Raw genomic sequence first — 16,481 nt, forward strand, 5'->3', positions numbered from 1 at the left:
GCGTCCAAACGGTAAAGGACAAAAATCAGACTTTGTTTATTAAAAAAATACTTTTTACAGGGAGGAAAAAAAAAAATTTTTTTCTATGCATTCCGTTGGACTATTTTACAAAGAAACAGCTCGGACACAGGTACAGTCAGCTACTGAAAGAAATGCACCGTGGTAAGGATTATTCACAGAGAGGTTTTAGAGCTTTACCTGCGTACACGACTTAGTATAAAAACCTCCGTAAAACACTTGCTAAATGTCAATAAATATGCTAAGGCCGCACAAAGCAAACAGCCTTCCAGGCAATGGGACGCGTCCTCGGTCAGCAAAGGCTTCGTAAATTAACCACAGAAAACCGTAGCTGCCAATCAAACCTAATCACAAAACAGCAACACGGAAACCGCTACACACGTTGTACAGAGAAACCAGAAGCGTTGGAAGTTCCTTAAACTATTCGAGTGCCACAGTAGGTCGCCTTCTCTATGCCATGTGCTACTGCCCCATCAGCCCTGGGAAGTTGGGATTTTGGGGCTGTACCCCTCCATTGATCGGCATCTGAAGCCAGCGGGCCGTGCCAGGTGATGGATGTGAGCTCCTGGCCATGGTAGAAGCTCTGACAGTTCTGTCCCACTGTAAGGGGTGAGGAGAGCTGATAGAGCACAGAACGCAGCCCTTTTTTCTGTGTGGTGACATCTATGCCTATGAAGAGAGCCAATAAACCTCCTGAAATGCTGCACTGAGCATCCCACCTTCCCAAGGAGGCGGTGTCAGCTGCGTACAGTGACCAAAGCACATCTGAAGGAGAGAACGGAGCTCAGGGGAACCTCACCTGCAATCTGCACTCTGCTATCACTTCTGGCACAGCTCCCTCCTATGCTTCACATCCAGATCTGAGAACATACCTAAATGTGCTATTGACAGATGTTATCAGTAACCGAGCATGGAGAGAGCACGATGGTAGGGGGCACATCCCTCTAACCAAAGACATCCCAGGACATTTGGGATATTTCAGGCAGTGCTCACGGACTTCACTACAGCAGATCTAAAAGCAACCTAAGTCACTCCCATCTTCTGCCTTTATCCATTTAAAAGACACCATTAGAATTTACACAAAGGATTCCCAAATTGATTTCTCTTCATTCTGCCTCAAACACAAAGCAGACAGGTCAGTGTGTGAGGGGCTCTTATTCTGTGTCACTGGGCCTTTAAGGTACGTTTGTGGGATCACTGGAGTACCTGCAGCTCTGTCAGCTCCTGAGCAAAACCTCACTGCCTTGCATTGCTCTGCTGACACGGCCAGAGCAGCACATGAGAGAAGGAAAACGGGCACTTGGAAGACTAGCAGACTTCTTAAAAGGAAAGAACGCCCTCAGGTGATACGATCTTCAGACACGAAGGATGAACTGAAACCACTATTGCCTGTGAGGAATTTTACTTTGCACAACCCTTAAAGCTATGAAATTCCTCTCAACATAAAAAGTGGAAAAAAAAAAACCCACCAGAGAACAAACAGCTCGTTAACGAACCGGTCCAGATGATCTAGGATTTCTGCTAAGATTAAATTACACCCCTGCATGAATCACATTTTATCATAAAAGCTTTCCATTCTAACACCTTATTTACACAGATTACTAAACGAGTCACTACCACTTCAATCTGTAAATTAGTTTTAAATTGAAATATTTCCTAGTCCTCATTTCTGTACCGAAGACAATACATACATACACATAAGGAGTAATACAGGCTCTAACTAATCACTGCAGTATCATCTGATGATTTTTTTTCTATCAGTTTAAAATAGTGACCTCTACACTGAGGTGCTAATATGTATATAAAAGCCTACACAAACAATATTGCACAAAGTAATTTTTATAATAGAGTAACATATTTTAGAGACCCTTATAAAGAGAAGAGTAATAATCGATATTAAAAAGATGCGTCCAGAACTAACACAGCATCTTTGCATTTGTCTACTCTAACATAGTGTTTCAAATCTTTCCTACCCTGGTGAGGATGAGAACAGATAAAGCCATCTGGAGACAGCTTCAGTTGCACCAAAACCCAACTTGTACTCTAAATGTGGGTAGGGGGAAGGGAGAGGGTGAGAGGGACAGGATCGTTCCTTTCAGTGACCAGAAAGGGCAGCAATAGATGGGGTGAGTGAAAGTCAAATACAGATTACATATTAACATTTAGAAATATTGAAAGATCGTTCAAGAACTGTTGAGAGCTGACACTACGTATTCAGCACGTACCACTGATTATTCCACAGTACCTGGGCACCCAAAAGCTACACATGGAAACAGCAGTCCGATGCCATAATACTTTTTATTGTGAAACAGTAATACAGAACTTCCTAGAAAATGGACATTCTTATGGTATAAGTCAGTCACCAACTCAACGCTGTTATATTAAGTGCATCAGTACAAGGGAAAGTGTGGTTCCATTGGACATATATATTATGACCCGACCAAAACAAGCTGCCAAGTTGGTTAGCATTTGAAAGCCTTAAAGTGCTCAAAGATAACAAGTTCCTCCACAAGTCTACCAACAGGTTCTCTGCCTTTGACACTAGTATTAATCACATCCAGAGCAGACAGCTTTTGGAAGCAAAACCCTCACGCCAAAAAGTACAAGCAGCGCTATGAGAAGCGTTAGGTCAGTAAGCCATGGCATTTCAACAGGATCAGACACTTTCTGCAGTTCGTTTTACAGATCACCTTTGTAGGATCTGTAAGAAATACAGACCAATTTCTATAGCTCGTTTAGAAACCAACTTGCATATGAACCGCGTCAACAACAGACACCAAATATTTCACAAATTGTCCACAAAAGTGCTGTGCTTTCTTTTTTTTTTTTTTCCTAGCAATTAAAATGTGATGGGGAAAGTTCCTACAAGTCTTCTACAAAAGCATCACTTTCTGGTGAAGAGAGTGAAAATCGGGAAGTAACACCAAGCAGTAGAGTTAAATCATTTTATGCTCCTGGAGGAATTTCATTCTGGTTTTGAAGAGATATTCAATATCTCATTAGTTAAACAGAAAGAAGTGGTAGACCACTGTTACAGGTTGTATTAAGGGGTTAAAATACAACTTGAATTTTGCATAATCTGTGTAAAAAAGATATGCTTGACATTTTGGAATGTCACCTTTCTTTATAGAATTATAGGCAAGATTTCTCCAATAAAACATAAGCCAGTTATAAAACTATAACTTCACATCAAAATTTTAAAAAGTTGTTAAAAAATGTTTGATTATATACATATCACACAGAAGAGACTGCATGATCCTGCGGATTGTGTTGCTGATCAGACTCTGTTTTAAAACCTGGAAGGGGCTGGGCCACCTGATCTGCTTGTACAAGTCCTGATAGCGAAGAAACAGAGGAGGAGAGCATCCCTGTGGTAAGCTGCATTTCTATCCCTGGTTCTTCACACTCTGTTTTTACACTCACACATCGGGGTTCACCTTTGGACTCTGTCTTTCCAGGAATGCTACTGTTCAAGTTTGAATCGCTCTCCGTGTTTTGAGAAGTCTCCCCCACGGGGTGATATTGTTTAAGTCGTATGTGCCAGGCTAAGCTGCAGACTGCTGACACTGTTTTGAACTGATGAATGACATTTCTAGGGATGAAGTAGATGTCATTGTCACACAACTGAATTCTAGCATAGCGAATGCCTTCCCGTCTCATTTGGTTTAGTTTGGCTTCATCCACCCATTGAACACACTGAGAGGAGGAAAGATGGTAAAGTTAGTGCTGGACTCCGTTCAGGGTCAATAATTCAGTACCCACCTAAAATAACATACTTTGGATCTGCATCACATTTCTGTTTAAGGAGCTTTTTTTTTTTTTAAAACAAGAATTTAGTTCTACGAGGGCCACCAATCATAATAACTACACGAGATGACAATAACAGAAGACTGCAGTGTGACTCAGAGCAGGAATCCCAGTTTGGTAGGAAGGAAACACAAGAAAGAAAATTGCAAAAGGGAGCTGAGAACTGATGGCCACAGGGATACAGAAGGGGTGGCTGTACAATGAACCTGAAAATTGTCAAGCTTCCTACAAAGTGCTGTCAGTAGGAAAGCTCAAATACCTGTGACACCGGTGGTTCATGCAGGTCCAGCTGAAGTCTCTGCACAACATCAGTGAAATCTTCAGCATGGAAACAAACCACATCTTTGGTTATACGAGGCTGGTCGCTCCTACAAGGAGATGAGAAGTGCAAGGATTTATAAAGAACTTCAGTTATAGATTATTGTTTCACTGAACAAACTACCTTCTTCACTTTTCTACTGGGCACAAAGTCTCATCACTCCTCAAAGATATGCATGCTATATAGGAAAGGAGGCACAGTCTGTAGATTGTTGTTTTTTCTTTTTTAATGCATGTACAACAGAAGCAATGATTTGGTGGACAAATACCATGCTGATATGCCAGAAAACGAGGCTGACATTTGCTGTATACCAAAGTATCTTGCACATTCTTGGAGCTACAATTTGCCTCTTTTATTTTGTGATTAGGCAAAATAATATTGTATAAAAGAAAAAAATGCAGAGTAACCATGTGGCACTCTGAAGCTGTAATGAGGACAATATTAATCAGCTGGTTTTTATCTAATGGCTGTGAATCAGATAAAAGAAGTTCTGGCATCCCCATATGAAAACCTAACAGTACTGCTAATGATGCTATTAAAAACTATTATTAAAAACCAAGGAGGTTGTGGATGCCCCATCCCTGCAGACATCCAAGGCCAGGCTGGACGTGGCTCTGGGCAGCCTGGTCTGCTGGTTGGTGACTCTGCACATGGCAGGGGGTTGGAACTGGATGATCACTGTGGTCCTTTTCAACCCAGGCCATTCTAGAATTCTATCACTTACAGTAATTGTTAGAAATAACTATGCAAATCTACAGTTTCTGTGTAAGGTCAACAGCAACACCTCATGTACACAAAATGAGAAAACACTAGCTATTAAATGCCATTCTTGAGTTCTTAGATTGCTGTCTGCAAAAATTAGCACCAATATAGCTGCTTAGGAAGAGAACAATCACAGACAACAGTCCAGGTTGGTACCTTGAGGCTTATTCTGTATGTCACTAAATGTTTTTGTAAACTTCTGTTACAACTTCAGTACTCCCCCAACAAGAGAGAAAAATAATAGATAAATGCCTTACATTTCTCAAGCTACAGACCTCATTTATCTCATTACAGGGTTTAGACAATTTCTTTAGTTAGTCTTTTTTTCCAATGATGTTTTCAGAGAGAAAACATTTATATTTGCCCCCTCCCACTACAAGGGTAGTATTTCAGTGGCACTTACCATTCCCCAAACTGCACAGCCTTCAGAACACCTACAGCAGCTGTGCTCTGCCAGTCAAATCCTTGCCCCACGTGGTCAGCATGAGCCCTTGTTCTGTCTTCAAACAGAACCTCACGGGGCTCGCTGGTCCGAGGTAGGTACTGGAGATTCTTTATTTCATTCATTGACCTGTAACATGATTAAAAGACATATTAAGATCTGTGGCAAACTGCTCAGAAAAACGAATGCTTGTACTGAAGTATCTGAACATGTTGTATACTGCAGGTTTCAAAATCAAAGGCCAAAGCATTTCCTTCACTCTGGTTATTTGACAACAAAAGATTCAATCACATCAAAACATGCTTCCAATTTTTCATCTACAATTAGTTCTACAGCACAATCTGAGAAAGACAGAAAGTACATCTACACACCACAGTATTCCCTGTGACAGCACTAACACTAAAATGCAGCTCTAAGGGTTTAAGGATCCAAGTTGTTTTTAAGCATTAAAGTCCCCAAATTAGTTCTTCCTCCAGAAATTAGCTGAAGGATATGTCTCCTGGAGGACTGCAAGAACTGGTTTTAACATTAAGGAAGCACTGATCAAGGACATATCACTTTGAAAAGTGATAAAATCACAATCACAAATATCACGTTCAGCTCAGTTCACTGAGCTAATCTGAAATAGAAATGAAAATGAAGAACGTAAGCTTGAGAATATGCCTTCCGAAGAACTAATTACATCTAAAATATCAAGATTTTGTTCTCAAGTCCAAAGAACACATAACTGCAGTGTTCTTCCTTTAGAAGAGAAAGAGAAGCCAAGTATTACCGGCGCCGTTTGAATGGCGATTTTGGCATATCAGCTGTTGGGATCATCTGCTCTCCTGGTCTCACCCACATTATGGGACCATCATCACTTTGTGACCTGCACTGAAGTCTGAGGCTTGAAAGAGTACCCCAGGGCAAAGTCATCTAAAAAAAAAAAAAAAAATAAGGAGAAAAAACACTAGGTGAGATGGAAAAACTAAATGATGCCTTGTTCAAACTTACTACCAAAACTGACACTCTTTATGAAGTAAGGTATGTTCCAAGGTAACTTCAAACTTAGTTTTTAGGGAAGTAGATAACTAGGCAGCTGATGCATGATAGCATAAATCATAATTAGCTTTTGAATGATTTACAGAGCCATAGCCAGTTAGTTCAGTACCTTCCATTTGGATACAGGGAAGAATGTACCTCCATCCTCAGTAGCTCCAGTGATGAGTACATCAGTGAGGAAAATACTTTTAAGGTTTCTAATCACTTGAAAACATATGAATCTTAGCAATCTTTTGAGTACCTAATACACTTTAAACACCACAAGTTACTGCTTACTCTCAGAAATGGGGACTCTTCCAACATATCCAGGAACTCTGGGAAGTAGTCCCCGACTTCTTCATCCACTGCTCCAACAAGGCTGATCTGCCGCATGGGTCCTGCTCTGTAGGTTCCACAGCAGTACGTTCGATTGACCTGAAGGGCCAGAAAGGAAAAAACACCACCACAGATTCAGTGCTGTTACAAGAAATTACAGTTATTTAATATAATACACTAAGCTGCAAATGAGTTGTCATCCAAATCCGTGACTTGCCTCCATCTGTTTCATTAGTGGTGTCTAGGAGTACACAAAGACTTCAGAATGTCTGTAGGATATCCCAAGAGAAAATAAATCCTGTTTAAACTACTAATAGGACACGCTTCTATTGCTTGAATAACAACCAGGGAGTGTTTGACTAATTCAGGAGCAACACTTCCAGGCTGACGTGAGAAAACTGACAACCAAAGCTTTACTGTGACTCAGTTTTTCACCAGGAAGCTTGAACTATTAATCACTGCATTTGAATACTGCATCTGCATTTCAAACTCTAACATCCCATAGGCCTTCTCCCTATGACTGCAGTGAAAAACCTGTTTCCTGCGTGTAATGGTTCTGCAAAGAGTGCTACAGTGTGTAAAATCAGAGAATAAACTGAGGAAATGAGAAGTCTAACTAAAAACCAACAGTCAGATGTACATTTCAGTTTTTATCTATACCAATCTTAGGCTTATTGTTTGTAATATAACCTACCAACACAGCTATGGCAAGGAACACATGAATCTCACAGGTTTGTTTTACATCCTCAGTAGCACAGACTATCTCCTGTTCTCAGGTCACAGAATGGCCTGGGTTGCAAAGGAGCACAATGCTCATCCAGTCCCAACCCCCTGCTGTGTGCAGGTCACCAACCAGCAGCCCAGGCTGCCCAGAGCCACATCCAGCCTGGCCTTGAATGCCTGCAGGGATGGGGCATCCACAGCCTCCTTGGGCAACCTGTTCCAGTGCCTCACCACCCTCCTGGTGAAAAACTACCTCCTAATATCCAACCTAAACCTCCCCTGTCTCAGTTTAAAACCATTCCCCCTTGTCCTATCACTGTCCACACATGCAAACAGCCGTTCCCCCTCCTGTTTATGTGCTCCCTTCAAGCACTAGAAGGCCACAATAAGGTCTCCTCAGAGCTTCTCTTCTCCAAGCTAAACAAGCCCAGTTCCCTCAACCTTTCCTCACAGGAGAGCTGCTCCAGTTCTCTGATCATCTTAGTGGCCCTCCTCTGGACCCACTCCAAGAGGTTATCATAAAACCTTTCTTGGGAGAGCAAGTGACAACATAAGTTGGTTTCTCACAGCCATTTATCAATGGAGTTACAGAAGGTATCCTATGCACCACAGATGTATGACTGAAATAACCTCACGTGAAGTGATTGCTCTTGCAGTTTTCCAGCCAACAAATCAGACGCAGTTAAATATTCCATGAAGTTGTTAAAAAGAAATTAGGAGAGATAAAAGTTACAGCTACTGCTGCAATCTTGTCCTCTAGCAGCAACCACAGATATTCTGCACAAGTACAGAAGTTTAGCTCGCTCCTTTGTCCAGACTTCTTCCTCCTCCTTTGCGTACATCCCGTTGGTAGCAGTGACACACATTTCAATAAAAAGCTTCAATAAAAACTTCAGTGAGAAGCAGGAGGTGATCTCATGTACAGCTCTGTTGCTGAGCCCTAAGCTAAGCTGCACCACATCACCTGAACCCGGATGCACGGAGCTTTACATCCCAGGTCGCTCACAGGAACACTGCCCTGAGTTACACCACCTGAAGTTGAATTAGCACACATTTTATTTGTTTGTTTGTTGTTGACTCAGGCACCGTCTTTGGAGATCTGTTAATTCTTTCTGGCTGTTGCCCTCAGTGAAAGTTAAGTCCCCAGATCCTATTAGAACAGGACTGGTAAAGGTAGAATGATTTCAGCTGAAACAAACCAGTGTTATCCCAGGTCTGTGCAGCCACAGGAGAACGAAGGACTAAAATGCCCCAGTCCTTAAGTCAGTTACTGTTAACTGCCTCGTGCCATTAAGGCAAACAGAGAGACAGGACTTCCAGACGAGTTATGTTCTGTTGACATGACTTGCTGAGGTTCACTAATATCTCACAGGAGCTTGTCGTGAAAGTCAAAATGAATCAGGAGAAAACACACACAGGATTTTCCTTGTAAAAACATTAAGTTTTATAAAGAAAAAAAATAGAAAAGCCTTTTCTTTTTTTTAAGGAAGTAGAATGTGATATAAAAAAAATCTGAGAGCTCAGAAGGAGATAAAAATACCTGAAAGAAATGTTGGATTTCTATGTTTAGCTGGTTTTTAATAACAAATATGTACACTTGGATTAAAATCAGCCTGTGTTTACACTGAAAACATTTGCCAGCTCACTGCAGGCCTGAACAGGCTGCTGTACTCATCTCAAGTCCTACAGTCACAGTGGGAAGAAGTTCATTAGTTTAAAGTGTTTGAGAAGTTTCTCTGTGGTTTCAAGGAAAGCATGAACCAGTTACAGTGATTTTTCAGTACATCAAATCAGCTACAAAACCAACCACACAAAGACTTTGCTATAAAAAGAACGAACAGAAGAAGGCTTCCTATTAACAAAGGAGAAGGAAGGAGGACAGTGTGACATTCTCTACCATTACAGCAAGGGTTGTGTTTGTCTACAACCTGTCAGATACATCAGTAAGACCATCAGGTACGATGCATATTGCTTTTAATGGATACACCACATTTGCAGGACAGATGGTACTGCTTCTTTTTCTTTTTTTAAATACTTGGGTAGCTTCTGTTGGAAAAAATCAAATAAAAAAGAAATGACCCTTTCTGAAGGAAGAGCTTCTTCCGGCAGTAAGAGAAGTTAAGATGGGGCAGCCACCCAACAGCAGTATGGTTCATTGGCCATAGCTGTCAAGGACAGTTTAACCTTTTCTGACAGCATGCTGCAGGAGTAGGAAAGCTTCCTATTATCTCTCACCTGTTGGCTGTTTCTCCCATCTCCTTCCCAGAAGCAATATCAGCTTATAGAAAAATCTGATTTTTCCCTCAACTCTTTCCTTTACTGTTTCTCAAATCCTTCTTTTGTGAGAGCAGGACCTACAAGGAAAATAAGTTTCTTCTTGGAGAAGAAAAAAGCAGAAGTGGATTGTGAAGGTTAGGTACGTTTCATTCTCAGTGCAGACTTAGCAGTTGTAGTAAGATAACTGCCAGAGAAAGTATGGGTTCCTTTCAGCTGCACTGCTAAGAGCATTCTAATTCCTTTGCACAAGGGCAAAGGAGTTTACAAGTCACTGTCTTGAAAGCTCCGAGTGTAACTGAACAGCTTTAAACTAAAGCTTAGCTTTAGCATTTAAGTATTCAAATAAATAAGCCAGAGCCAAAACCAGCAGGAGAAATCCAGAGAATATTCAAGCTTAAGTACTTTAATGTACAAAAGCCAAACACACACTGGAGTGATTTGCTTTAAGTATTCCATCTGTACTGTCCTCACTGCCCTGACAGCAGAGGAATTCAATTTGCCAAGGAACTGATCATTAGATTTAGTAAAGTCTTCCAGATTCAGCTCCTTAGCTGGAACTCGAGAGGCTTTCTAACAACATTCCTTTTCCCTAAACCAGTAAAAGAAACAGTTGAATGCCATACAAGCCAGAGGCCAAAGGCCTGGTTCAGTAGAGCAAACAAATTCATGCATACAGAAGGTTCATCATAAAAGCTGAGGCAACTCAACTGAGCATCCTTAGCTGAAAGTAGAGTATGCAACATCTCTGGGCCATGCTTAGTCTGCACAGGTGTAACATTGTACAACCTACTTTTGTATGGGACATTTCCTCACATAGGAAGGTCCAAAAGTGAAACTTATCCAAATTAGGCTGCCTTATCCTCCCTCTGCTCTCCTAAGCAGAACATTTTGACCATCTGCAAATAAATCTTACAAGCTAGCTTGTAAGTTTTAGCAGAATGCAGCTACCGTGGTTTAATCCATCAGCTTAAATACATCTTCATATGTTTTGGCATTACCCATACTCTCTAAAGACTCATATTTCAGTTGCCTCAAGAGCTGTGACAACTTACATTGCTGCACACATTTGTTCAGTGTGTGAACCATACCAACACACTTCAGGCAGAGGAGATTAAACCCAGCTCAGCATGACCTGGTTAGAGAGGCATTTCAACCCAACTGAACCTAACGTCTGACTCAATCGAGTTCAGAGAGTGCTTAAAATAGAATTAACTGAATACCAGCATAGACTGTAACCCAAGGAAGCCTCTTATTCACACAAAGCTATTCTGAAGTGAGTGCAGCAGCAGCTATCCATTGTCAAAACCACTCATAAGCTAAGCAGTATAATTACTGATTTAATGGTGACTGTAACTGCTGGGAAGTATTCAAATACTCTGCAAGTTACCATACAATAACCTTGTAAGGCAGTAACCACTTTTCCAATGCAAATCTGATATACAAGTAGTTGGTAACCTTCACCTAGAGATCCAGATTACTGAAGTTATACAGCTCCCAGTTCCTCCTTCCAACAAGTGATCCAATATTCAGGATCTTAACTTCTTTCAAGCACTGCAGCAGAAGTAAGCAACAGTTTTCAGGCTAGACTGAGAAACAAGAGGTTTAACTCCATTTATTACAAATTTACCCAAACCATAGCACTGCTGAATGGTCACAGATACTTCCAAGCTTGATGACAAGAGCCAAAGGTAAGGGCTTTTCTTAACAGAATCCTATATTTAGCTTAAATGCCACTGATGAATGTGTTTAAGTTACATGAGATATCTTGAGAGCTTGAGCCCTGAGAGACCAGCTTTCAGAACTAAGCTTTTATCCTCTAAACAAAGGATGAAAAGGTTTTACTTCTACAGATTTAAGATAGGCTGAAACTATCAATATCAAGGCAGTACATCAAGTGAAAGCCTTAAATCAAAGGCTATTAAGAGTACTCTAGCCATCTGACATTGGAAGGCAAGTACTAATTAACACCCACCAGACTCAGGGGTGTGAAAACAACTTCTTAAGCAAGATACACTGAAACCTGAGAAGTAGATACATAGAAACCTAAAAAGCAATGTTACTGCAAACAAAAACTGATCTACTGACAGGGGGGAAAGTAACCTTAGCATCTGAGATCTAAGCAACTCTTAATACAGACTTGACTGTGGTTTCAAACAACGTCAATATTCTTCCAAGCTCAGAAAAAGATCAGAAGCTTGCAGGAAAAAAATCACTACAGATCTGTGAAAAGGTGAGGGTTAGCAGTGCCTCAAGTGTGATTCACCAGCTACCTGTGCACACAGAGGAACTTCGAGCAGGCAGAAAAACAATCTTTTTTTCATCTGCTTAGAAAAAAAAACAACGTGCCTCACCTATTTTAGGCTATTCCTGCTCTGGATTAACGAGGTCAATCACATCCAGGGGTTGTGAAACTCGCATGCTTTTAAACAGATCTTACCTGAGAGTGAAAATTTGAAATTGTTGTTGTTTCAATGTCCTTCTTGCCCAAAATTTCCATTTTCACTGGAGTGTTAGGGAAATTAAAAGCAAAGTAATCCAGGAAGTCTGGTAAATAAGCAGCTGCTCCATGTACTATGGCCAAAGCATAGTAAGCTGCGTTTTTATCATTTTCACTGAACGACAAAGCAAGAAACTCTTCTGCAAATCTCTCCATCTCCACTGGAGACAAAAATGAGAGTTCATCCATGTAGGCATGAAGGACCAGGGCACCACCATTAGACTGATGTTCTTCGTGAATGAAGTTACTGAATTTAGTGCCAGTTTTCAAGCAGCTGCTGCGAACAGAATGCTCCTGGTGTGTCACAAACGGTGTCTGTACTCCCTGGGGCACTCGGTACTCCTGCATGCCCAAATTCAGTCTGCAGAGCTGCTCATCCTTAAGATACCTGAAGGATTCCTTGTTCATTTCTAAGTTATCACACTGTCCTTGAGACAAAGTCTCTTTGTCGATGCGGGTGAGCCCAGCACACACTGTCTGCACTTCCTTGTTGTACATCTTCAGACGTTTGCCCCTCACATCTTCCCGGTGTTTCTTTTTCTTTTTTTTCTTTATCTTCTTCGTAATAAGACTGTCAGCTCGTTGGGTTTTGCCATTTTCATCTTGAGTTTCTAGCAGCAATAACAGAGAGAAGATTAGAGTTCTGCACTGCAGCATATTCATCCAAAAAGAATGAAGACTGCAATTCCTACCATTATCTGTTCCCACAAAGATTGACCAATGGTAACACCTTGTCTTTTGACTTAGAATAATGGAACAAAAACACAGCACATCCCTTCCTAAGGAAAGCTTTCAATTAAGAAAAACCCCCTAACCTCAAGCTTAACATTTTAGAAATACTTCCATTTGTAATAAATTTATTAGAATACCTTTTGAAAGAAGTACATATTTCAGAGCATCTAAATTAATAACTGCTGACATTTAAGGCAGTGCCATGCAGGGGAAGAGGATAAACAAGTATCCATAACATTTAAACATCACACTTTCATTATAGAATATCAGCCTGCTTTGGGAGACAAAAATATAGAAACAAAACAGTGCAGCTGAAGAGATGAGCATTACTGACATTTAGAGGAAAAAAAAAATACTTGGAGCAGTTCACTTTCTGGCAAGAAAACACCTCTGGCCACTGATTTTTCCTATTAAAGAACTGATATATCTGAGCAACAGAATATTTTAAATAAAGTTTTCATATTCAGCTCCGTAGAAACCGATAAAGTCAAATATAAAGGGATAGCTGTAATATGAACAGGTATCACAAAGTATCCAAACAATCACATCCATGCGTTCAGTTACCTTGCACCAGTCTGCTTTACAGGTAACCATCTAGCTAAAAAGTGCTGACTTATCAGTTTTGGTTTGATTTTTGAAGTTAATCAACCTTGAAAATGCTGAAAAGCTTAAAGAGATGAACGTAAAGAATCTGTCAAGCAACACGCAGCTTAATTGCTTATCTTTCAGGATTACAAATACTTCAAACACCGTGGCAAGTAACAATGATAGGAATCTGCTGGTCCAGCTGCTACAAAACCTGAATTGCTCAGATTTTAATCTGCCTGAATCAAAGAACGTGATGTACATAAAACCTAAAGTGCCACATTGTCAGGATAAGCTACAGGCATCAGAGCAATCTGCTGCTGATGGCAATATCTGACCAGGACACGCAATAGCTAAAGCTCTTCCAGTTTCCTAAGCACAGAACTCCAGGCTAATCAAATTTCCCCTGTACACAAAGCTATAGTTTATATTTCCTTTCTTTTCTTGCTGTATTTGAAGTTAGAGAAAAAAGCACATTACAGTCACCTAGGAGAAAAGCTGCAACAACAAATACATGCAGCTTCAATTACTTAGTTTCACCATGGTATTTAACTGTATCATTAATGCTCTGCTCTCTGAGCTCTGTACTAGAGATGGCTGACCTTCTTAACAGCCTCTTGTAGCAAACAGCCTTCTCATGAAAGAAATAGTCGATTGCTTAATACTAACTCCATACAATTGCTTTAGGACCTGAAATACAAGTTTTGCTTTATGCCCCAGATTCTACAAGAAGCAAGTGGCTTTATTTTTTATTACTACTAGAGAAGACAGGAGCAGAAAGGCAGCACCAGTTGTTTTGGTAACTCAAGTAAACCAGCACCTTCAATAAGCTTCTCTGGAGGCCTCAGAAGTTAAACATGCACAATCTCACTCATTCACTATGCTCTCAAGTACAGGTGTTACTTTTCCAACTGTAAAGAGTGAGCTCAGACCTCATCTCTGGGGAGCCCAGAGATTCCAAGTCCAAGCTGAACCTAAACAAGAGTTTCATGAGACTGCACAGCTGGGAATACTTCTGTGCTGATGTTTCTCAGACAATTTTTAGATGTTAATGGTATCTTAAACATCTCTAACTTGAGATTTGGTTTAAAAACCTCAAATATGCACTAGTTTTCACTCAAAGTACCAGCCTGCTTGAAGATATTCCCTAATAACAGATACACATGTTGCACTTTGGAACACCAGCAAAAACACTGGAGATGTTCATTGTCATCTACGGCCAAAGATAAGAACAATAAAGACAAGTAGGCAGCTTAATTAGATATGAGAATAAAAGCTGGAGTGAAACAACAGCCCCCTCTCCAAATGCACTAGATGTGCAGTCTGGGACAGGTAATGGGGAGTTTCAGACTTTCAGCTAGCAAACAGCTTTCCTCTGCAAATTTGGAATTTAGATGGTAATTATAAAGAGCACTTAAGTCTTCTTTAAAGGAAGTCTCATTTGGTTGCAGGGTTAGAACTGACATATAGAAGCACTCTCAATCAAAGAAGAAATACTCCTTTAGTTTATCAGCACTCATCAAGCCAGCAGTGTCCCACAGGCACCATTCAAACAGAGGTTCAGCAGCACTGAACAGTGGCAGTTGTGCTTGCACAGTCACACAGCAGTGCCTCTGTAACCAAGACTATCTTCACCTCCACACAGCTTTGCCCATTCTTCAGACGCTACAGCTGGAGTTCACACTTCAGACCTCACTCTGTAAGCACCTGCTTTCCAGCTTTCCTCGGCACCACACCATCACATCTATTCCTGAAGCAGAATTCACAGCGTATCATCCTCACTACAGCTGCATCCCACCTGTGCTGCCTCTCCTAAGAGGCTTTTTACTACCACTAATCTGTGAGACACTTATCCTGTACTACACACACACAAAAAAAGAGAGACCTTAAATACAGATTCTTAACCGTAGAACTCTGAGGCATTTAGTTAAGAAGCAAAAAGCTGCTCCTCAGTTCTGCTAAGGAAGTCCAACGGGAAGAAGGCTTCGCTATGGAAGCATTCGCGCTCCGGATCTACACCGAGGGCAGTTCCGAGCAGCAGCCGCCAACGGAGCCGCAGCTCCGCGCTCGGCCCCGCGCTGCCGCCCGCCGTAGGTCAGCAGCGGGCCGGGCCGCGGCTCGGGCTGCCCGCACGCACCGCGCTCCCAGCGCACGGAAGCGCCGTTTCCTTTTCTCCCGCCTTCGCCCATGCGGGAGAGGCCGAGCGCGGCGTCCCGGGCGCGGGGCCGCCTCCGGGGGACGTGGCGGCGGGCGGGCTCCGCCGGGGGACCCGCAGCCTGCGGCCGAGGCCGGGCCGGGAGCGCGAGCGGCGGCCGCTCCCCTCTCACCTCGCTTGCTGGGCCGCCCGGCCGCCCCATCCGCGGGGCTGCCCCGCCTCGCCTTCTGCGGCTGCACGGCGGCGGGGCGGCTGGGCTCGGGGCGATGCCGGTGGTGGTGGTGACGGCGCTCCTCGAGCGCGGCGGGCGGCGGCGGCAGGCTGAGCGGGGAGAAGGCGAAGAGCCCGGCGGCGGCGGGCAGGCCGGGCAGGGCGGCCGGGGGCAGCGGCTCCGCCGGGCCGGGCCCCGCCAGCAGCGGCTGGCTCAGCCGGGCCCGCTTGCCGCCGGCCGCCTCGCCGGGAGCGGCCCGCCGCCGCCGCCCGCCGCCCCGAGGCCGGCCGGGCCGCTCTCCCGAGGGCAGCGGGGGCGGCTCCTCCGGGGCCCGGGATACGGCGCGCACCGCAGCGACCTGCGCAGCCATTTCACAGTCTCCCTCACACACATTTAAATGGCCCGAGCGCCAGCCGGCACTGCGCAGGCGTCGCGCGGCGCCCCCTGGGAGTTGTAGTTTGCGGCGGAGCTCCGGGAAGTGTAGTCCACCCGCGGGCGCATGCGTGGGCGCCGGCACGACGGGAGTGGGCGGTGGCGGGGCGGCCGTGTGTCACGTGGTCCGGTCACGTGCCTGCCGCTGCGTTAGTGGGCGGTGCG

General features: G+C 43.1%; 1 protein-coding gene across 1 annotated transcript; it reads right to left on the bottom strand.

Annotated features, from left to right (window-relative positions):
* Positions 1 to 12: 12 nt before the first annotated feature.
* Positions 13 to 16,327, bottom strand: RSBN1 (round spermatid basic protein 1). The gene is made up of 7 exons (XM_085210716.1): positions 15,846 to 16,327; positions 12,142 to 12,812; positions 6,666 to 6,803; positions 6,121 to 6,263; positions 5,310 to 5,477; positions 4,085 to 4,193; positions 13 to 3,714 (listed from the first exon to the last, which is right to left on the bottom strand). Exons 1-7 carry the CDS (start codon positions 16,252 to 16,254, stop codon positions 3,253 to 3,255), a joined length of 2,100 nt encoding a protein of 699 aa, XP_085066842.1. The 5' UTR covers positions 16,255 to 16,327; the 3' UTR covers positions 13 to 3,252.
* Positions 16,328 to 16,481: the final 154 nt, after the last annotated feature.

Source organism: Meleagris gallopavo, chromosome 28 (assembly GCF_905368555.1).
Source record: "Meleagris gallopavo chromosome 28, MGAL_WU_HG_1.1, whole genome shotgun sequence".
Taxonomy (NCBI): Eukaryota; Metazoa; Chordata; class Aves; order Galliformes; family Phasianidae; genus Meleagris; species Meleagris gallopavo.

Bases quoted from the DNA above. Each gene is read 5' to 3' on its own strand.
- RSBN1 (XM_085210716.1), bottom strand. From the start codon at position 16,254: ATGGCTGCGCAGGTCGCTGCGGTGCGCGCCGTATCCCGGGCCCCGGAG. The intron at 12,813-15,845 runs GTGAGAGGGGAG...TATTGCTGCTAG, and splicing joins CGGGCGGCCCAGCAAGCGAG to AAACTCAAGATGAAAATGGC. The intron at 6,804-12,141 runs GTAAGATCTGTT...CTGGCCCTTCAG, and splicing joins TTTCAAATTTTCACTCTCAG to GTCAATCGAACGTACTGCTG.